At 35.8% G+C, this 24,289-nt stretch overlaps 1 protein-coding gene across 1 annotated transcript; it reads right to left on the bottom strand.

Moving 5' to 3' along the window:
* Nucleotides 1–11,035: 11,035 nt before the first annotated feature.
* On the bottom strand, nucleotides 11,036–23,928 carry LOC136798477 (uncharacterized). The gene is made up of 5 exons (XM_067055092.1): nucleotides 23,714–23,928; nucleotides 20,644–21,019; nucleotides 19,427–19,734; nucleotides 18,625–18,752; nucleotides 11,036–16,265 (listed from the first exon to the last, which is right to left on the bottom strand). The coding sequence occupies exons 3-5, from the start codon at nucleotides 19,604–19,606 to the stop codon at nucleotides 16,262–16,264; spliced, it is 312 nt and encodes a 103-aa protein (XP_066911193.1). The 5' UTR covers nucleotides 19,607–19,734; nucleotides 20,644–21,019; nucleotides 23,714–23,928; the 3' UTR covers nucleotides 11,036–16,261.
* Nucleotides 23,929–24,289: the final 361 nt, after the last annotated feature.

The following is a 24,289-nucleotide window of genomic DNA, read 5'->3' as shown; positions in this document are numbered from 1 at the left end:
ATTTTTGCGACTTTTGGTCGTTCAGCTGGGAAAGGTATCAAAAAGAAAGCTAAAGAACCTATTGTCATTGATTCTGGTCCAAAAAGTAAATCCAAAAACAATGTTATTATCGAAAATCATTACGTATGTGATACCAACAATAAACGTAAACAAAAACTCGACTTGAATACTCAATATGAGATGGATAAGGAACGCTGTAAGCGTCAAGTCGAAGCCTTATTCAGCACTAAAGATATTTCCTTGTTACGTTTTGAAGTTCTCACTTTTTTGATTTGCTGGTTACCGCTCTCATTGGTTGAAATGTTCCACGTTATCGGATTTGATGACACGTGGTATGACTATTCGGATATGCGCCATTATACTCTTATCATTGTTTACTTGAAATCCATACTGACCCCTTTTACGTTATTGGTTCATAAACGGAAAGTGTTTTTGTGTTTACGTAAGACTCCGTTACGTGCTACGGAAGACAGTACGTTAAAATCGACTTGTAGTACTGTCACAACTGTTATGTAAATTTGTGAACAATCAAGCTCTAGTTTAGACGGCCAACTTTCTGTCCTGTCTATTTTAGTTGTTTGCGTAGACGAAAAGTGGATGCAAAGTTAGTAAACCTTTTCTTGGAAGACGTCAAAAGAGGGCAATGCATTAACTTTAGACAGCCAACTATCAGACCACTTTAATTCACAACTAGAATAGGCAGGGCGAAAAGTGGGCCGTCTAAACTAGAACTAACTCTCGCTTATCCGAATTCCAGTGGCAAGTCATGTATGTCCGAAACACCGGAGAGATTCGAGAAATGAAGAGTGTTTTTCAAGGGTTTCCTTTGACGGGAACCGATAGAATTAGTTTGAATTGTAGAAATAATTCCAATGATAAGAATTTCGAATTAGCGAAAGTTTAATCGGGTAGGTTTCACACGACCTTAGGAACAATATATATTTTTAAAAATAGACCTTCGATGATATAAAAATCTTGATATTTATATATGATATTTATATTTCTCGCGTCTATCAAACTCACAAACCTCCATGTAGTTTGAATGTTTATAGATTTACACATAGTGATTTTGGCTAATATCCCTTGTATTTCCTTAAGTAGTGCTCATAAGGAGATGAAATTTGGTATATAAAGTCTCCTTATAGCAATGTAAAAGTAGGAAAAAAGGTTTTTGATACATCAAACTGTTCACCAGTTATTGGGCACTTTCGTTTTCGAGAGATCCCTCTATCCCGCCCTCAAGATAATTCCGGTTAGGAAAGTGCTAGAGACTTAAAATTTTCACATAATGTACTTATATTTGTCCTCTAAAGGATAAAAGAAAAAGATAGCATTTCTTCTCAGTTATTATCCTAAAAATTGGCTAAAACAAGGAAATTTGAATCCGATTAATCCAATCAAAGATCGCCGTGATAAGTGTTATTGCAAATAAATGAACAAAACTTACATTATGACGGGTATTATCTATAGAGTATCTTTTGATTGTGAAAGATTTGTGCCAAATGTTAAGTCAATATATGAGGCTCTCCCAGCGGTAACTCTGTTCACGATATCACCTGGATAATCACGCATCTCTTTGAAAAAGTCAGAATCACGTATCACGGCTCAAAATCTTTCAAAGCACGATCACGCTTTGACCTCTAATCACGCAATCACGAAGAAAACATCTTTTTTTTTATATGATTTGAGAAGCTACATTACACTTAAGAACATATACTACTTACAAAAACAAACACAGAAAAAATAAATAGCTCATCCCCCTGCAAGGCACTAAGTGATATCGCCAAGGGTACTAAGCTATTGAATAAGATAAAAAACTAAAAGGGAAAACCATCACTAAAAGGATAAACACAAATATTAAAAAATATTATAGAGCTGTGTAAGAAGATCATTAAACTAAAATAAGGCACCACTAAACCTTTCATAGTCGAGAATAAATTCAATGACAAGATTAATTATTTTGTTATTTATGTTGAAAGGTAATTCTGGATCACCGTACAACAAAAGGTTGAAGAGCTTAGGAGGGTTTAGTGGATAAATATTTATGTCTTGGTTCAGAAGTTTGTTGAACAAAAGATGTCTTGCCTGAGAGTAAATAGAGCAGTGCAAAAGAAAGTGTTGAGAGTTTTCGATGGAATTTGTTCTACACGCACAAAATGGATCTAAGGTGTCACGAAAACCGTGTCTAAATTTATGTTCATTGAGATGACTAAATCCTACTCGAAGACGATTGAGAAGGATCACACCCTGGTTGTCACGAGCTCCAAAAACAGGAGAAAGTTTGGGCCTTAGAAACTCGAGGATTGCTTTTTTAAAGGTAGATACTGAAGGCATATCTCTTATACGACCAGCCAGAATATTCCACTGTGTTATGCAGTATGGATAAAAAGAATTCCGGGAACGCTCAGTTCGAATATTAAGTTGATAAATAGGATTTCTTGTTCTTAGATTACCCGGTGCCGTAAGTCTTGCTGGTAAGTAGTTACGTAAATAAGAGGTGGCTAAATTGTTTAAAATTTTGTAGAAAAAGATCATTCTCCTACTAAATCGACGATCAGCAAGACTCTCGAGACCAAGTTCAGAATAAAGTTTTTCTTGAGACATTCCACGAAAGCAACCTGTTATAGCAAGACAGGCATTATATTGGATGGATTCAAGCTTACGAACAAAAGTCGAATTTCCAGGATGGTCGTTTATAATATCCCCATAGTCTAAATGTGGTCTAATGTAAGATTTGTATAAAGTAAGCAGAGATTTTCTTGGTATATGTTTGCGAAGTCTGTTAATGAGGCCAATACCTTTGTTGGCCTTTTTTATTTTTTCGTCTAAATGGTGACTGAATGAGAGTTAGGAATCCAAGATAAGAACTAGATGCTTCTGACATTCAGTAGTTCTTATGTCAGTATTATTGAAAGATAAAACAGGAGCATTAGCTGGTAGGAGCCTTTTGGAAAAGTAAACTTCCACAGCCTGTTTTGTGGGATCAGGATTAAAAGACATCTTCCATTGACGAGCCCACTCATTTATTCTTGCAAGATCTCTGTTTAATTCCTCACTGCTCAAAAGTTGGTCAACCACTAATGAAAATAAAAACGTGTCATCAGCGAAGATTTTAGCCTTGGTCTCGAGATTGTTGAGAAGGTCGTTGATGTAGATTAGAAAAAACAAAGGACCAAGAATTGAGCCTTGAGGAACTCCTGCCTTGATTTGTTTCCACTCAGAGGTTTTCCCATTCAAAACAACCCTCTGATACCTACCTGATAGAAAATTTCTCAAAAGGGAAAGTAAGGGACCAGTTACCCCATAGGATTGGAGTTTGTAAATTAAACCCTCATGCCAGACTCGATCAAATGCCTTTGAGATATCAAGAAACACTCCCCTCGTGTCCGAAGGTGGATCAGTGTCAAACCCTGTAAAGATGTCATGCGTTATGGACAACAACTGAGAGAAACAAGAATCACCCTCCCGAAAACCTGACTAGCACGAAGTAAAAAGATTGTTGCTTGCAAAATACTTGTAAAGTACATCATAAATGTACTTTTCAAATAATTTGCTAAACACTGGAAGAAGAGACACTGGTCTGTAGTTTTTAGCAATGCTTTTGTCCCCCTTTTTATAAACAGGAACAACATTGCCTTTCTACCACTCGGAAGGGAAGATACCTAAGTGAATTGAAAGATTGAAAATATTGCACAAAAGTTTTACTAAAGATTTACCGCAAATTCTAACCATACGTGTAGAAATATCGTCCCATCCATGAGCCTTGTTTATGTTTAAAGATTTTATTAAAGACTCGATCTTATCTAATTCCAAGTTTTCCAACCTCAAGTCGGTAAGGAATTGTTCAGCTGGCAGAACACTGCCAGTTTCAATAAGAGAACATTGTTTGGCGAAAAAAGAATTAAGGATGCTGGCTTTCTCAGAAACATCAGATACGAGGATGTCTCTGTTATCACGTATGGGTGGGATTTTTGGTGTTTTGCGCATGCCTAAAAATTGTTTAAGGGTAGACCAGTATTTCTTACTTCCAATGTTCGGATCGTTAAGAGAATTGCCAAGACGAGTAAAATAGTTTTCCTTGGCTTCTTTGATAGCCAGTCTAGATCTTCTGGAGATGTCATCGAGTGCGTGTTCATCCAAGAGATCCCCCCGCTTTTTCCACCGGCGATAAAATTTAGCTTTGTCGAAGAGCATTTGTTTAAGCTCAGGAGTAATCCACAACGCATCCTTATCCCTGATTGTAATTATTTTATTGGGAACAAATTAGAAAAAATGTTTAATATATATTCAGAAAGCAGGGCAACACGCTCATCCACATTTAGACCTCGAAAAGAAGTATCCCACTCAATGGCATTTAGAGCAAGCATGATTCCCCTCTCATCAGCCCTAGTAAAATCCCAAATTTTTCGTTTGTATGCTGGAGGGAATTTAACCTGAAAATTAAGTTTTACAAAGGTTATCTGGTGGTGGCAACGGGCATGGAGTGAAGTCAAGACCCCGGAGTTAAAAACAAGAGCCTGAGAAGATGTAAAAATAAGATCTATGCAAGTAGGTGAACAGTCGGGCGAAGGTGAGTCGGCTCGTCACTAAGTTGATATAAACCATGCTGTAAGGCAATATCGCTAATGTCCTCACCTTGGGAATTTGTTGCATCTCCAGCCCACCATTCCGAATTCCTCCCATTGAAATCACCAAGTAGAATCGTGCCAGCAGAAGAAATATTGCTTATATTTATAATTGTTTCCTCCCATTTATGCTTAAAGTCTGCGAATTCATCCGCATCTTGACTTTGGGAACGATAGAGAAGACAAAGAAAAAGTTTTTTAGTACCAGAATTAACTTTCGCAAACAAGACACTCATCAAGAGAGGACAGATCAGGTCTTTCCTCAACAGAGATACCAAATCTGCGATATAGGCACACTCCACCCATTTTAGAATATGAAGGGTGGTCTGATCTAAGGAGTTCATAGTTATCAATCTTTAGCCTTAGATCATCCGTCTCGATAGAAGAATCGAGAAAGGATTCACCAACACAAAAAATATCATACTTATGAACATTTAAAAAAGCTGTGATTTGAGCAATCTTCGCAAAGTTATCAACCCAAACGCTATTTAGATTCCAATGACAAACAGACAAGGTGTTTTCCCTCTCCACCGGCCCCTGAAATTCAATCCCATAACCCTTTGCGTTTATTACGCTTGCACGCAAATTACACTCAATTACAAAGAACAAGTAATAACTTTCACGACTTTTGAATTAAGACGAAAAGGTTTGTGGGATTGAATTTCGGTCAAATGAGAGAAGTAATAATCATGACGTTTGCATGACGAAGCGCTATTGCATTTGGAAACAAGCAAATTGCATGAAATCCGTGTTTTTCCCAGTCTGGGTAAGTCTTCTCTCCTTCTTCTATGCTTACATAATGTAAGCAACTAGTTCAGGAAAGACTTTGTTCTTCAAAATATCAACTGATTTCATCTCCATGAATACCTTATCCACCTCTGGCTCATCTGTAGTTATCAAAACCAAACCGTCCGATGGAAGAGCTTTATACACGCTCCCCATTAACGTTGACTGGTGGTTGATGACGCACGACCTATTTGATTTGTATGTTGGATGGTACACGTACATGCAAGTCAAATTTTCAGGTGATGATTCGCTTTCGTCTGATATTGATGATCCACAATAAGTTTGATAGTCCTATAGAAGTCCAGGGAAGAATTAAAAAAGCATTGTTCCATGGTGCAACGACTGCAAACAACGTCTTTTCAGGGATCCATGGGCAACATGAGGACCGAATATGTCCCCAATGAAGCGGCGCCACACATGGAAGAACTTTTCCTCATGTTAATGTTGTGGTGGTACTCTGCATTTTGTAAAGTTGATTAAAATCTGGTTCGTCAATTATCTCAGATCTGGCACTGAACAATCGTCTATTTTTCACCATTACTTCATTGCCCAACAAAGCCAAATGAATCTTTTTCACTTAAACTGTGAAATAACATTCAATTTTGGAAACAGAAATATGAATAAATTTATTATCCATCGGCTAACTAACCGATTATAGGCTAATTTTCTGATAATGAAGTGCCGTGTACAAAAACACATGTTTGTTTCAAAAAGCCCGATTTTCTTACCCTGCGCATGCGCACGCATGCGCAGTACCAAAAAGTGGAATATTTCCTAAACCAAAATTGACCCAAAGTCAAAATTTGTCATGAACATTTCTCTGACAATGAGAAACCATGTATATTCCTTAAAGAAGACGCGACTATTTATATTTCGTCAGAAATCGAGGTTTTTATCGATTTTCGGCTAAATAGCTTATATAAAATAGTCTAAATAGCCTATGATAGGCTAATCAGCCTATGATAGGCTAATCAGCCTATGATAGGCTAATTTGAAGGTGTTCTTGACTGTTTTACAACGTCCTCGATTTTTGGGCGGGGACTAAAAATACTACTAAAAATGGCGGGCCGCGATGGGCGGAGGCGTGATGCATTCCGATTGGATATTTCCGAAATTACCGATTTTCTGGTTTCTTCTTCATCTAACGCGCCTATTACATTAAGGAGATAATACTCTTATACAATATTCCTATCATTTTCCTCATTCCCGTATTCCCATATTCCCTTATTCCCCTTATCCCCATATCCTCATCTATTCCCATATTCCCTTATTCCCATATTCCCTTATTCCCATATTCCCATATTCCCTCTATTCCCGTATTCCCGTATTCCCATATTCCCTTTATTCCCGTATTCCCATATTCCCTTATTCCCTTTATTCCCATATTCCCTTATTCCCCTTATTCCCCTTATTCCCTTATTCCCTTATTCCCCATATTCCCTTATTCCCCTTGTTCCCATATTCCCTTATTCCCATATTCCCATATTCCCTTTTATCCCGTATTCCCATATTCCCTTTATTCCCGTATTCCCATATTCCCTTATTCCCTTTTTATTCCCATATTCCCTTATTCCCCTTATTCCCCTTATTCCCTTATTCCCTTATTCCCCACATTCCCCTTATTCCCTTATTCCCTTATTCCCCATATTCCCATATTCCCATATTCCCTTATTCCCCATTTCCCATATTCCCTTTATCCCCGTATTGCCATATTCCCTTTATTCCCTTATTCCCCATTTCCCATATTCCCTTTATCCCATATTCCCCATATCCCCATATTCCCTTTATCCCCATATTCCCTTATTCCCATATTCCCTTATTCCCTTTATCCCCATATTCCCATATTCCCTTATTCCCTTTATTCCCGTATTCCCTTATTCCCTTTATTCCCATATTCCCTTATTCCCTTTATTCCCACATTCCCATATTCCCATATCCCCATATTCCCTTATTCCCATATCCCCATATTCCCATATTCCCTTATTCCCATATTCCCTTATTCCCTTTATTCCCCATATTCCCTTATTCCCCTTATTCCCTTATTCCCTTATTCCCCATATTCCCATATTCCCATATTCCCATATTCCCGTATTCCCTCATCCCCCTTATTCCCATATTCCCTTTATTCCCATATTCCCATATTCCCTTATTCCCCATTTCCCATATTCCCTTTATCCCCGTATTGCCATATTCCCTTTATTCCCTTATTCCCCATTTCCCATATTCCCTTTATCCCATATTCCCTTATTCCTCATATCCCCATATTCCCTTTATCCCCATATCCCCATATTCCCTTATTCCCATATTCCCATATTCCCTTATTCCCTTTATTCCCTTATTCCCCATATTCCCTTATTCCCCATATTCCCATATTCCCTTTATTACCGTATTCCCTTATTCCCATATTCCCTTATCCCCATATTCCCATATTCCCATATTCCCATTATTCCCTTTTATCCCCTTTATTCCCATATTCCCTTATTCCCTTTATTCCCTTATTCCCATATTCCCATATTCCCATATCCCCATATTCTGCATATTCCCTTATTCCCTTTATTCCCATATTCCCTTATTCCCATATTCCCATATCCCCATATTCCCATATCCCCATATTCCCATATTCCCTTATTCCCGTCTTCCCCATATTCCCATATCCCCATATTCCCATATCCCCATATTCCCATATTCCCTTATTCCCGTCTTCCCCATATTCCCATATTCCCATATTCCCTTACCCCCTTATCCCCATATTCCCATATTCCCTTTATTCCCGTATTACCTTATTCCCGTATTCCCTTATTCCCGTATTCCCATCTTATTCTCTCATCCCCATGCCCCGCCATAACCATGGCAACAAGTAAAGACCGCATGCGCAGCACTTTGCGCAGCAAGTTGCCATATCCAGCATGGTTTTAATTTTCTTGTTTTTTTGTTGGACTGTTTGGGGAGCATGGATTGTAGATGCACGTTAGGTTGTTTGGTTGTGAAGGAAAAAGAAGAAGACATACCTCTGGAGTTTTATCTGAAGTTTGTAAGAAACTACTTATTTCCTTTTAAAGCCTTATGTTCAAGGATTCTTTAGCTATGAACAGAGTTTTTACATAACAATGAAAGGACGAGATAAAAGAAGATATAATAAAATCAAAATTAATTTCTGATGAAGTTTGGCAAGGTATAATTTTTCAATTTTTGGTTATAAAAGTACTAACAAAATAATCTGAAAGCCAGGGTTTTGTGAAAATAGCGCAGCCCGCCCGCACAAAACAAAAGGCAAATTCGTCAGATGGTATATTTTCATCGTTTGGCTGGAGCTTTAGTGTACCTTGGACTGGACTACCCAATTCCCCTCATATGGCATGGGTAGACCCGGGCGAGGGTTCGCTCACTTGCCAAGTGCGAGCTGCCGTGAGTGGGAATCGAAACCTTGATCTCCCGTACAGGAATCAAGGTTGATGACCACTTTACTACTAGCACCGTCTGGAGTAGACGATACTAGGACAGGCAGATGATGACATCAAAAAAAGTGAAACAGTGCAAAATTTAGGGACAATTATAGCTTAATGATTTTGAACTTAGTAAACCTCCCTGAACCTGAAAATTTTACTCAGCGTTTAAAAAAATACTTACCGGACGCGTCCGAGAATATTTCGACAATTGATGACGTCACAAGCAAGAGTGAAAAATTGATGTCTGTAATGTAAATATACGAATGATAGGTAGTTTGGTGAAATAGCTCCAATTCTGGCTTTCCAAGTTAGGAGTGACCTTCCCGAAGGCATTTAACGGTGGTTAGACTAGGCACACAGACAGTCATACGGAAACACCATAACGTGAAAGTATATAGCTATAAACTCAAAAAGTCTAGCTTCCTGAAGGCACGTCTCTTCATTGTCTGTGCTGCGATCATCTTAATGAATTCAATCCTTTCAGCTTGGAGAAAAGATTGCATCATGAAAAAGTACTATGCACTTTAAAAAAAATTAGGCGCATTTCAACTTTTCTCTACTGACTGTACGTATGAATGGACCACAATGGCATTCCTTTATTTTTTCTTTTGACCAACAACATAAAAGGGCCATAAAAGATTTTGCTTGAGAAGTGCAATCACAGCGTAGGGGAGTGGAGTCCGGGCCTTAGCTAGGATTAGTTTCTATTTCGCCCTATTTAAGATGGCGCAGAACTTTTTGATAAATTTTATCCGCAGTATCCTCTTGACTATTGTTTATTAGGCAAAGTAGCAATAGAGAATCAATCAATCAATAATTAAATCAATCAGTAATCAAATCAATTAATTATTCCTGATTATTTTTTATGTTTCAATCTTGAAAGCATTAAAAGCTTTATAAGTGCATGACATGACCTTTCAGTGGGGGCATTTAGTGAAAGCTATGACTAGTAATAAGGTTAGAGGTAGTCCTCGGACTAAGCTCTACCTAACAAACCAGTTTCTGGAAATGTAAGATCTCCATAGAAAAAAAAACAAATAAAAGGTTTTTCGGACATTAGAAAAATGTTTCTCGAAAATCGGTCACATTGGTAGTGTCACTTTGCATCAAGTATGCAAAATTTCATGAAAAAAAAACTAGAGAAATTCAAGAAAACCCCTCTTTTCCGGTGATAACCGTTTGTTCCTGCGATTTTTAGAAAGTTCCAGCGTTAAAAATCAGTTGATTTGACGATTGCAATCACACTTGTAGGCATTGTTATCAATGTTTTTGTGTGAAAAAACAAAGCAATTCGAGGAAAAAGTCCAATAAAATCAGCAAAAACGGCGATTTCCGGCAATATCCGACATTTTTGGCCGGAAATTTTTTTCCTCAAAAATAGGACTCGGCTATTTTTGGGGAAATGCTAATACGCATCCTTGTGAAAAAAAAAACAAAAAAACAAAACAACAAACTTATGATGAAATCTCGTGAGAAAACCAAGAAACCAGTTTTTCCGGGATATTTCCTTCATTTTCAGCCGGAAAAGTTTTCGAAAATCGAGCTCTGTCACATTTTAGATTTTGCCATTTTACATCAGTGTGCAAAATTTTATGAAATATAAAGTACAGCTCGAGAAATTCAATAAAAATCAATTTTCCGGTGATAATCGGCTGTTCCGGTGATTTTTAGAAAGTTCAGCTCACAGATCTGTAAAGCCCGAAGGGCTAGATTTGCGGCTTTTATCGAAAAGTGAAGCCTATGTTTGGAAGGATTTCCTACCAAAGTCACGTGACTAAAATATGCAATTTCACCGGTTTGAGAGATGTGAAATAGCGTTTACCGCCTACTTTTTTTATCTCGCGCTCCGAAAACAATTAAAATGCTAGATCTTATCCATCAGCACGAAATTTAAAAAGTCAAATTTTTGCTTCACTTTTTTTTTGCTGGAGAAAGCTTAAAGTTGTCTATCTAGCCCTTCGGGCTTTACAGATATCTGTGGTGTTCAGCTCCAAAATAATTATTTAATCGACCGCACTAAATTAAAAAATACTTCTTCATTTTTTTTCTAATAAAATATAGGCCATTTGTTCATTTTATTTAGTGGGTAAAAATAGCCAATTTTTGACCACATAACCGCAATGCGCAAACTCAGAACTATTCAGATGAGTTAGAGTCAAGACATAAGATTAAATTCAATTAATGCTGTGTTCACGATCTTTCAATGAAATTCAATAATAAAAAAATTAAAAGATACTCAAATACAAGTAACAGCTATCATTGACTGTAAAAATATTTTGATAATATTATCTATTTAAAAGAATAATCTATTGAAAGCTATTTAAGAAGAACTTTTACACTTTAAAATCAAATTTCTCAAGTCTGGGTGGATTCTACTAGCGTCTGAAGTAAATAGGATTAAGTAAATTTAACTAAAGTCTATTCACGATAAGTGTGCACTCTTTTTTCATTTACCTATAACTTTTGAAGGAATTCTTCAATCTTTATAAATTTGGTATCATCGGAAAGATATTAGTGAGTGGAACAATTTGAAATAAAAAAATCTTTAAAAAAATTCTAAAAATGAAGAAGAAAAAAATGAAGATCTTGTAGAAAAGTGCTATAACTTTCATTTTCACTGGAGATATTTTTTGATCTTAGGAGATCATCATTGTGAGTTATGATACAAAGTTAATAAGTGATTGACCCTAAAAAACAGCAAAAAACTGCAGAAAACAGCGTTTTTAGACGTCAATCAGCTTATAACTTTGTTTGATATCTTTTGACTGAATGATTATTTTTGAGAATTTTTTTCCCAGTGATGACGTTCGATGATTAAGGATTCACTTCAGTGAAAATGATAGTTATAGCACTTTTCTACAAGATCTTCATTTTTTTCTTCTTCATTTTCATCTTCATTTTTATAATCTTTTTAAAGTTTTTTTTATTTCAAATTGTTCCACTCACTAATATCTTTCCAATGATACCAAATTTATAAAGATTGAAGAATTCCTTCAAAAGTTATAGGTAAATGAAAAAAGAGTGCACACTTATCGTGAATAGACTTTAGTATAATTAATGGTATCTGTAATAAAACAATCACTAGCTCAAAGTTGGGGATTGACGGAGACTATTACGCATGTTTTCGTTTTCTGTTCGTTATTCTAATTTGTGAATGAAAAGAGATTTGTTTTAACGTTTACATTTTCTTTTCAGAAAATTATTCTCCAAAGCAACACAGGAAAAAAATCGCTAAATAATCCGTTAGATATTTTATTTTCTTCATGCTGCTGTGGAAAATCGAGACTACCAAAACATCTCGAATAAAATATCGACTAGCCTGGAGGCCACTTAGGTCGATAGACTGGATGACGCTACCGAACTCAGAGTGATCAAAATTATCAGAAAACAAAGTTCAGCCAGGAGTATAATCTAGTCTAAATATCGACAGGAAACACTATATTATGAAAAACAAAGTAGAAATTATAAGATAGCATCCAATCCACTCAATCCGCAACTCGACAATAGTATCCTTAGATTAGATGTCACAATCACTAACAAAGAAAGAGTCCTTGACTTCAAAAGAAGGCATCGCATTGACTTTAGCCAGTCAACTTTCTGCCGACTTTCGTCAAAAATTAAGGGAAGGCAAGGCAAAAGTCGGCCGTTTAAGCTAGAGCTTAAGCACCAAGGAGATATTTGTCCTACTGCTGATCGAAGATACCAACAGAAAACTATTTCATACGTTACAATCACATATCAAACATGAGGGTATAGTATTGAATTCCACAAGGACGTGCCGAACCATGTCACCCTTTCAATGTCAATTGAAGAAAATGAAGAATGTTCTACAATTTTCTACCATAACTTTATCATGCGATTGGTCCATGAAAACCATGATATTCAAAAAGGAAATCACCTCTTCAGTCCATAATTAAGTTTTGCTTGAATGACCAGTGTGAAAATGTAGGTGTCATTTTTATGACAGTTTAAACTGGGAAGCCCAAGCTTATAATGAAATTATGCCGAAAGCTGCTTTACAATGAGATATCTGCGAAACACACAAAAAAAAAAAAAATTTAAAACGCAAGGGCACGACGCCCCAACAATTATCAAACTCGACAACTTGTTTGAAACAAAAATGTATAATTTATGGTATAAACTTTTTAGTCTCGAAACATATCACCAAAGCCAAATCTCGTCATGTCAGGAAGTACGATTCCCTGATCAAACTTAGAAAATGGTGCATCGAGACAAATCCCAACAACGTGCTTGACGACGAAAGAATTTTCAAAGACAACAAGCCACATGCTGAATTGGCCTACTTGACGATGAGAGTCAGATAAAAATAGAAAAATTGCAAGAGAGTAAGAGAATGAAGTGAGCCGTTTGAATAGACCACGTAGACAAGAAAGGCCCCAAGAAAGAAAAGCTGGTAACTGGAAAATGGTAAAAGGAAATTTCCTTAGAAAATGTAAATCCATATTTTACGACGATCCGGGGAAAAATTGTTTTGGGCCAAAACTAATAACACATTGCCATCCATCTTTCTGCCAAAAATGAGAAAAAACTAATGAAGCAATTTTGCACAAAGTCCAAAAAACCGTATTTTTAGGCAGCTTTTGGCCCAAATTTTTCCCCCAAAAAATCGGGCATAGTGGGAATTGCCATTTTCCACCTTTGTGCCAAAAAATCAGAAAAAAACTAATGAGCCAATCTCGAGAAAAGCTGGTGACAGACACACGGACAGGCTTAGGGTTGCATGAATATTTAAAGTTGAACTGAGCCTGTTGTTAGTTTAAAAAGTATTGTAAATATTAATCTGAAAATTAGATGTTATCTCGGAGAAACTTGACATGGAAAGTTTTTCTAACATACTGGAACCTTTCTTTGATAATCATCTCAAATCATTGGATAAAGAAAAATACTTTATAGCTGCGGAAAGAATTTGTGATTTATTACTCTTATTGTACAAGGAGGAAGCAAAGCCGTTATCAACACATCTAGGTCAGATATTGCAGCACAAACATGTCAACAAAATTCATATTCTTCAAGATTTAGCGTCAAAACTATGCGCAAATGAAAATCGTGCACAATTCCAAAGTTTAAAAGGCAACAAAAGTTTCTTGACTCTTCTAACTAACTATTCCAACCTCGTTCTGAAACCTGAACCACGAGGTAAATACCACTTTGCTGATGCTTCTAATGTGACACAATTTTGTTTTAGAAGGAGAAGAAAGCATCATGATAGGCATGTCATAGAAAACAGTAAAAAAATTTGAAGGTAGCTGACAACAAATTCTTAGAAAATACGAATAAGAAATTGAAGATCAAAATGATTCTGGAGACAGTGACTACTACGATGACAATTTTCAAAGTGAAATGAAAAGTGATGCTGAAAGTGAAAGGGAATTTGGATTTTCTACTGTAAGTGATGATTTTAAAATTCAAAATTATGGACAACAATGATCTGTTACTTGGATATAATATTGAAAGTGAAAATGATTCTGAAGACAGTGACTACTATGATGACAATTTTCAAAGTGAAATGAAAAGTGATGCTGAAAGTGAAAGGGAATTTGGATTTTCTACTGTAACTGATGATTTTAAAATTCAAAATTATGGACAACAATGATCTGTTACTTTGATATAATATTGAAAGTGAAAATGATTCTGAAGACAGTGACTACTATGATGATAATTTTCAAAGTGAAATGAAAAGTGATGCTGAAAGTGAAAGGGAATTTGGATTTTCTACTGTAACTGATGATTTTAAAATTCAAAATTATGGACAACAATGATCTGTTACTTGGATATAATATTGAAAGTGAAAATGATTCTGAAGACAGTGACTACTATGATGACAATTTTCAAAGTGAAATGAAAAGTGATGCTGAAAGTGAAAGGAAATTTGGATTTTCTACTGTAAGTGATGATTTTAAAATTTAAAATTATGGACAACAATGATTTGTTAGTTGATTCCTAAGACAGTGAAATGAAAAGTGATGCTGAAAGTGAAAGGGAATTTGGATTTTTTACTGTAAGTGATGATTTTAAAATTTAAAATTATGGACAACAATGATTTGTTAGTTGATTCTGAAGACAGTAAAATGAAAAGTGATGCTGAAAGTGAATATGGATTTTATACTGTAAGTGATGATTTTAAAATTTAAAACTATGGACAACAATGATTTGTTAGTTGATTCTGAAGACAGTGAAATGAAAAGTGATGCTGAAAGTGAAAGGGAATTTGCATTTTCTACTGTAAGTGATGATTTTAAAATTTAAAATTATGGACAACAATGATTTGTTAGTTGATTCTGAAGACAGTAAAATGAAAAGTGATGCTGAAAGTGAAAGGGAATTTGCATTTTCTACTGTAAGTGATGATTTTAAAATTTAAAATTATGGACAACAATGATTTGTTGTCACACAGTCTATGAGTGGACGAAACTGAATAACATGAAATTGAACGGACTAAAATTTGAACATCTCAAGTATGGTAGAAATGAAGAGCTTAACAGAGCTTAAAGAACTTTCTAGTAATTACTTCTCAGACACCCAAAATGTGATAGAAACCAAGACCACAGTCAAAGACCTTGGAATCGCTTTAGATGTGGGTATGACATATGACAACCATATAGAAAATGTAATCGACACAGTCGAAGGCATCAGTTCATGGATATATCAAACTTTCAAAACAAGGGACCCTACTGTAGACCCTATGGAAGACATGGGAGTCCCACATATTAATTACTGTTCACAGCTATGGTCACCATCCAAGAGACACCAAATGCAACGACTTGAACAGCTTGAATCATTTCTTAATGGAATACCTTCTTTACAAAATCTGAACTATTGGGAAAAACTAAAAACTCTAAAACTATACAGTCTGGAAAGACGTAGAGAAAGATACCAAATCATCTACTTGGAATATCTTAGAAAAACATGTTCCAAATTTCAACCACTCTGAGAACAAAGGGGGTATCACCTGCTAAAAAAACGAGAGGCTCGGATGAAAATGTTACCTTAAAGAAGTTAATTCAAAGCGCAACAGAGCACAAAAATATTTGGAGAGGCTCATTATCTGAAGAAGGACCTTTTCAATTCCCTTCCATGCTACATTCGTAACATCACAAACTGTACAAAAATTAAATTTAAAAGACAACTTGACCGTTTTCTTTCCACACTACCGGACGAACCGGTATTATTATTATCCCTACAGGAGAGCGGGAGTATGTTTAAATAACAGTCCTCTTTGTTTCTTTGTCCAACAATTATCAAGGCTTTTCACGATAATCGCAGTCTCTAAAAGGTTTTCCATGAGCTGCGTAGGGGTTCCAGTACGGTAGTTTGAGTATGGTTACTTTGAATCCAAAGAAATATTTTGTTGCATCAAACTGTGTCGGTTTCCCATGTTTAGCCTCACCTGAATCAAATAAATAAATATTTATTAAACAGTTAATGAACAATTAAAAATTTCACAGAGGGCAGCCAGGCAAATTGACCAACGAGTATCTGCGGTGGTTAAGGTTAAAATCTGCGTGTTTTTCCAAAAAGTAGAGAAGCAGCTGAAAGCATGGTTTCGGTAAAAATTTCCATTTTTGTCTAAAAATATGCACTGAATTTTTGCTACACTGTAAGTGGACGATCATTTTTGAGAAAAAAGTGGGTATCAAACTTCAAGTTATCAAAAACTAAAAAAAGAATCGTTAAAATTGACAGTTCTTAATCAACTACCTTAAGAGAATAAATTAATGCGAGAATTAATTAATGCGAATTTGAGCCTTTTCCGCAAAATTAAATTTTCCACCGTTTCCATTAATTAATTCCGAAAAATATAAAATTAAGATGGGAAAAAAAATCGAAACATTTATTTAGTGATCAATGACGAGAAAGAAAGACTTTTCTGTACATTTTTTTGTATTTCTTTAGAATTTCTTTAGTTCATTGTTACAAAAAAGGTTTATTGAAGGAAAAAACAATCATTGAAGTCCTCCTCCCCATAGTGCGGAAAGGGGTCTGACCCCCCTTCTTGGCATCCCCCAAACCTTAAAAAATGCCTATCCCCCAAGGGTTTCAGGTTAAATTTTTTATGGTAAAAAGGGAAGGGAAACAGTAAAGAAAAATTAAGTCTGGCAAATATAATACCACTTTTAAGTGAAAATAAAGAACTTCCTTTCATGCAGACCAAATTTTATAACAGTGCTGGAAAATAATCTACAATATATGTAAGCCCTCCCATCCTTGCTACCCCCCCCCCATTTAGTGAAAATTTCTGACCCCCCTTCTTCACTTTTTTGGAAGGTGTCATCCTCCCCTTAAGAAGGGGGGGGGGGGTCCGAACTATGTTCCTACTAATCAATTTTGCAAACCTTGAAATTTTCGACCCTTCACATTTATTTATTCCGCAAAATTTAAAGTTTTTGGTGTGTCATTCGCATTAATTTATTCTGCATCAAGCAAATATCGCATTTATTTATATTCCCTTTAGGTATTACATTACAACAAAAACAAGAAAAAGGAGGTCTTGTGTGGCACAGAAAGAGAGAAAAAAAATTGATTCCCTCATTTTTCTCTATAATGGTGCTTTTTCAAAGGAGAATTGTTTTAGAATTTTCTTCATAACTTTTGAATGCGTGACAGGGGGGGGTCAAGCAGTTAGTACAAGACATCATGCCGGTTAGTACCGTGGTGGTATACCTACAAAATTTTCAAAAAACAGTTAGTACTTGATGGTACTAAGTGACTGCTAGGGTGGTGTCAAGTAAAAAATCTAGGAAAACAGTTAGTACAAATGAATACTAAGTGCTACTTTTTTACCTTTTCTAGAAAAATATTAAAAATAAATACTAAAAGCAATCAGGGAAATCCCCCTCCATAAGAGAAATCAAAGAACCTAAGACATTTAAGTCTTCCCCTTTGGAGTTTGTTTGGTATTACCCTTTAGTTAAACACTATATCAGGGGAATTCCCTAACTATAGATTGATAAATAAAAGAAAAAAGTCAGTTGGTTTTACTTTTTTCTTTTAGTTTTACGGCGTGTATGGGAGTTCATATATTTTGAAATCGTATAATGTAGTTTATAAAACAATTTATATGAAACTTACAAAAAGTAATGACGCTGAAATTGTCCTTTTTATCTGTTTAGATTTGATAAGCTAAGTTAAATCTGTAGAACATTGAAGCTACTATTTTCTTGACTTAGATCGATTTTGAAATTGTAAAAGTTCGTAATCTTGTTCTTTATAAATCATGAAAAAGTATTTTTTTCTGCCTTGATTGAACGCTACATATTATGTTTATGTTTTCGGTTTACGGTGTTTCATTATTGTATCAATTGAGAAGTACTTCGTTATTTGAAACTCTTGTACATATATCGCTGTACAGCGTTGTGTTAAAATAAAATTTTTGATTCATTTTAATTCATCATACCAAATCAATAACTGTTTCAAAACAATTTTGGGAACATGGTTTGACAAAAAGTAAATATCACACTCTCGTTTGATAGGTTTTAAGGGGTGGTCCTTATTGAATTTCCTTTGAAATCACTTAGTATATTTCATACTAACTGTCAAAGGGTGGTGGTGTGGCCTCTTTCCTCCAAAGAATCACTTAGTAGGCATGATGTCTTGTACTAACTGCTTGACCCCCCCCTGTGCGTGAAGTAAATTTCAAGCATAGTTCAAAATTCAAGAAAGTGAAATGTTCAGATATATACCATACAATCTCTTAATTGAAACTGGTGCACTTTTTTCAAACAAACAAAAAATTTGTCAATTTTTACCTGGAGCAGTATTTTGACACGAAAAGAGTTTTGTCGACTCTTTCAGGAATGAGGTGTTGTATATTCCATAAATGTTTTTGATTCATTTCCATAACTACGTTTGATTCTTTTTGGTTACGAGTTGGTACCTTAAATGAAAGATGATTGCAGAAACTATTAACATGCACTACTTTCTACAATCAGGGTTCCCACAGCTTTCAAAATTTCAAATTTAAGGAGAATATAGGATTTTTCACTTTTCCGAGGAGATTTCTGTAAAAATTTAAGGACTTTTTCATATACTCCAGGGGGGTCTTACACTATGTGGAGTAACTGCAATTTTTGACATTGTTTTCAGACACCACCACCCTTGCAGTTACTCCATAGTTCTCTGGTGTACTAATTGATTTGACCCTCAAAATTGGTATATACCACCCCCAAAAATGCCAAATTTGGCAATTATTTCACTGAATTCCTCATTTATGATACAGCTTTATTGGGTATGTCTTACTAACAACCGTTCAAGAGTTAAATATCTCAATCATTTTCCAAGTTTGTTAAAATATCTTTCATGATTGAAAAAATAGTGAATTTTTTTAGTTTTGAAAAAAATATTTTGCATTTTTTTGCTTCCGGAATTTTTAAAAGCCTAAAATTTAAAAAATAATGTGCTCACTTAGTACACCATATTCTACTAAAATCGACAATTTTGGGCTTAGGCACCACCCTTATCTGCAGTTATTCCACTATGGAGTAACTATTTTCCAAAAATTCAGTTTCTATATAAAATTGAGCGGAATTTCTGATAAATCGTCAAGCCTACCTCAAACTCCCATAGCATTGCTACGGAAGACAATCGATCGTAAACGGCATCGTAAATCCTTCCGAAAGAATCACCAAGCCGGATATCATCAGTCAGCTCCACGAACGCGAGGTTAAAATAAAGACATGTTGAAAGGAAAATACGACAACGAAATAACTGGAATACACCATCTGCCTGCATTTTTGTACGAATCCCGGAAGATGGAGTTGAAAGATGTTGGTCATGAAGACTACGAAATTTTGCCAGTAGAGCCACTTCACACCATAGCAGGTCACATCAAAAACATCTACCAGGCAATGCCTTGCAACCTGTCGAAAAAAGAAAAGCAAGAGTTGGAAGATGCGATCGATGCCTCGTTTTCAGGTAAATAAACTGAGAACTCGCTCGTTTAAAGTAGAACTTTGAGATTCCATATGTTCGAAAAACATAAGTTATGCCATCTTAAAGGTTCAATCCTGTATCCCACTTCAAGAAGACCGTGTAACTAATAGCATAAACCAGTCTCATGTATTTGATTATGATTAAAATATCAACTTTTAAAAATCTAGGGAAAGATGCGAAATGGTGTACAGACTATCGTTGCAGTCTCATAGACGTTACCATCTATATGAACAGGGGGGGGTCCATGTACAAAAAAGCGGCATGTATCATGGGGTGGGTGGGTGTTTTCAAAAAAAATTTGCTGTTTAGTACTTGTGTACTATACATGGGGGTGTCAAGGTCAAATTTCGGATTTTCTGCTTAGTATTTGTGTACTAAAAAGCCGAAATGAAATCAAATTGTGATTTATTTTAGATTTTTGTCGAAAATTTTTTTTAATTCTCAATTGTTTTTGTCAATTTTAAAGAAAATTTTTCGAAAACTTTTTTGGGAAGAATAAAAAACTTACCCCAAAGTTTCAAGTTTTTTGGCTTAAAATTTTTATTTTATGAAGGGGTGTAGGGGTATATTTGGTAGTTTGCTTGATAGTATATTGTATTATACAGGGGCTGTCAGGGTGTATTTGGGAGTTTGCTGGATAGTACTGGATAGTATATTGTAAAATATAGGGGGTGTTGGGGTGTTTTTGGGAGTTTGCTGGATAGCATTTTGTACATTTTGTACTATAGGGGTGGGTGGGTGTTTAAAATCGAAATTTGCTACAAAGTACTGATACATGCCGCTGTTTTGTACATGGACCCCCCCCTGATATGAAGGATAAGCTAGAGAAACCATACCTCAAAATTCTTCAACAATTGTGTGAAATCCAAGAGATTATGTATGCCGAGGAAAAGGATAGAACATCGAAAACTATCCTCCGATTCCACAATTTAACGTTCCTGCATGCTCTAGATGTTGTACCGTTGATCAAGATTCCAAGGGGTATGACAGAGAGAAAGCTTTTCGGACAGTATTACCACGCCTTGATTAGCCGCGCATCCCAGCAGTTCTGTATCATCAACTTGTCGTCCTGTAAAGCGGAGGCCGAAGAGCGTGCATTCCATTTCTTCAAGGAGGTTAGAAAGAGGACGTCAAATCGACATGCTGAGCAGATGTTGTTCAATGCTTTCATTCGTTTGCAAGTTCGTGAAGATTGGGAGGAAAACTTGGGGTCTGTGAGGATAGAGAGAAGAAATCTTATCAGCAAACATGCAGACCTACTCAAACCAGACAGAAATAACACATCCGTTCCATTTTGGGTCATTGAAATGTTTCCCAGGGCATGGCAGGCACATTTAGAGAGAATCTCTGACTATCTCGACATGAACGTGTGGGAGGAGACCCCTGATGGCATCATTTTCCATGACTTTGACGATTGCATAAAATTCCCTCCACCCAGACACGTTCGAAGTACTACCATGAATGACGAGTACAGGTTAGTTTGAAAAACCTTCTCTTGATAATCTTGAAGAGTTTTAAGTTAAGCCGGTTTGTATAAACCGCAGGTTACAGGTCAGTATGACAGGTTGACTCTAATCAATGTCATTGGAGAGGAAAATGTTTGGAAAACACAAAGAATTATCAAAAACATAATTCTCAAGCAATTTCATCCATATAAACCATTTCAAACATCAAAATTTAACCATGTGCTTTTATCGATCTTTCGCAGTTTGCGCCGTGTATAACACAGACCAGAAAATATTTGATGTACCATATTATACGTATAACACGTATATTACATATTGTAATGTTTGTAATGGTATAGGATGGTTACATATAATAAAACACATCGCTCTAAAACTACCTTCTCAGAGAACTCACGAGCTTCTAATTGGTGTAATTTTATATTCAGCCATATTGTTATCATCACGTTTGGTATCTAAATATTTTTGGTGTTTTTCTCTTGTAAGACATGATATTTTGTGATTCTGTCAATATTTTTGTCAAGAATTGTCATTAAGTCATTAAAATAATAACTGAAAAATTAATTAGTTCCATCCTTCTAAAACCACTCCCTTAGGGACCTTGCAAGCTTTTGTTTGGTGCCATTTTTTATCCATTCACACCATCCACATCACATTTTGCATTATATATAAATATTTTTTGTGCTTTTGTCTTGTTAGGCATCATATTTTATGATTTTGTCATTATTTTTGTAAGTAAGTCACAGGTGTTTGCCATAAGCAAAAGTTGGTAATGCAAAGTCTCACGAAATCGCATTTAGCAAACGCAAAAAAAAAACTCAATAATGGCGGCATCATGCGAGAGCAATCAGAATACCAAAATAAACAAATTTCAAAGGCTCATTGTAAGTGATTGAGTGAAGCTATCATCAAAAAATAAAAATAAAACAAACCTTTAACCTTTCAATAATCCAAATAAACAAAATATTTCAAATGAATTGATGTTTAAGTTTGAAAACAAGCACCATTTCCACCATACACTTTTAGAGCAAAAAGCAGCATTTCGCTGAAATCTGCTGCTCTTCCCAGGCAAATAATTTCTCAGAATGTCAGAGAGTCTGGTGCTGAATATATAGTTTAGTGGGTCAAGCTTGTTTTAGTTCTCTATCTTTATATCTAAGAAAAGTTTGAAAATCTCTCATGGATCAGAACACTACCCTCAACATAATCTCAGCAAAAGCTGAAACATCATCACACCCCAATTGCTCGACCGACAATACCAACAAATATGATACAAAACAACAAAACATTCAAACAAACAATTATACAAAGAAAAAGGAAATGGCAAGATGAAGACAAAGCCTAGAATCTTTGTCTATTTTGAAGTCGTACAATCTTTTACTTCTCAAAACCATTTAGATTCAGGTTTTGTATATAATAACAAAGATATTTAACCAAAATTTGTTTCATTAAAGCTATTTTCTTTCAGCGAAATAAGCCTTTAGTAAATATTTAAACCCCCGGTTTTATTTCGATATTTACAATGTGATTTTATAGCGGGAGTTGGGAACCGGCTAGATTGTGTGATCTGATTGGCTAAATGAGCAAACGCGGGACTCGGCCCAGGACTTTTTACCCGCGTTTTAAACGCGTTTACGGCAATGTTTATTCTTTACACTTTCGTTTTCAAAATCTGTTGAACATGAATTTTGGCTTGTGACGATTACCTCGCGTAACATCTGTGAAGTGTCACTAGGTTGTTATTCTATTCAATTGTCATTTTATAATATCTAAATAACATGTATTACTTTTTTGTAATTTAATGCGTTATGTATTGATGTTATGTTATGTATATGTTATGATCTTATTATCTTTTTTCCGGTCTGCACTTTGTTGACCTGTAACCTGTGACCTGTAACCTGCAATTTACACAAACCGAAGCTGAAATATTTAGCCAAATTCTACCTCATTCGTAATAACTGCTTCAGTAGTTTAAATATTATAAAATCTACTTTTCACCATACATTTAAAAACGCCCACCGGACAACACAGCAAAATGTACGGCGCCGCGGTGTCCAGGGTCGTCAAATATTTGTGAGCGTGTAGGCCGTCAAACAAAGAGAACCCAAACAAAATAACTTAACTCTAAATCTGATATTTCTTATGAAAATTTCTTTGTCAAAAGTGATGTCCACAAGCTACACCTACCATCCCCGAATAATATCCAATAGGCATTTTCCCTGGCAATTTTGAGTTTGGATGGCTCCATCAGGTGGGAGACTTTAAGTTTACAGTTGGTTCAATACAAGTACTCAAGTTACAAATGAGTTTTGTAAATAAAGTTTATCATTCCTAGGCACTACTTTTAAACTATCTTCTAAGCTTTAGTTACATTTTTTGCCTAGTATCAATTAAAAACAAAATGTAATGTGATTATCGGTAACACTCTGAAAGAAAAACATACCTCTACAGAAGACAGGAAATGAATGTCTTTGAAACAATTATTCACCAAAATAAAACTTCTAGTAATTGCAAAACATCTCCATCGTAACAGTGATTGGAGACTTCCACTAAATCCATCAAATATTCACTTGATTATGGTGGATGAAGAACTTTAGTTAATTTAAAAAATCAACTGCATTTTCCGCCATTTTCTCTGTTTGAAACTTTCAAAGAAAATACAAAGTGCAGACCGCAACCGGAAGACAGTTGTGAGCTTGAGGCCGTCAAGTAAAGCGGGGGTAACCGCTATATTTTTAGTAGCCGGAACAATTACGGAACTATAGGAATAGAAAAAATATCTGACCCGGCCTTTTTAGCGCCGGAGGCAGGAGGGAATATGGGGAGAAAGGGAATACGAGAATACATGGGGAGGAAGGGAATATGCGGGAGAGAGGGAACACTGGGAGAAAGGGAATTTGGGAATATGGGGAGAAAGGGAATACGGGAATATGGGAAGAAAGGGAATATGGGGAGAGAGGGAATATGGGGAATATGGGGAGAGAGGGAATATGGGAAGAGAGGGGATATGGGAATAAGG

This window comes from Clytia hemisphaerica, unplaced genomic scaffold, assembly GCF_902728285.1.
Source record: "Clytia hemisphaerica strain Z4C2 unplaced genomic scaffold, Clytia hemisphaerica genome assembly, whole genome shotgun sequence".
Taxonomy (NCBI): Eukaryota; Metazoa; Cnidaria; class Hydrozoa; order Leptothecata; family Clytiidae; genus Clytia; species Clytia hemisphaerica.
Note: the sequence above shows the minus strand (reverse complement) of the source record. Positions and strands in the feature narration are given on the sequence as shown.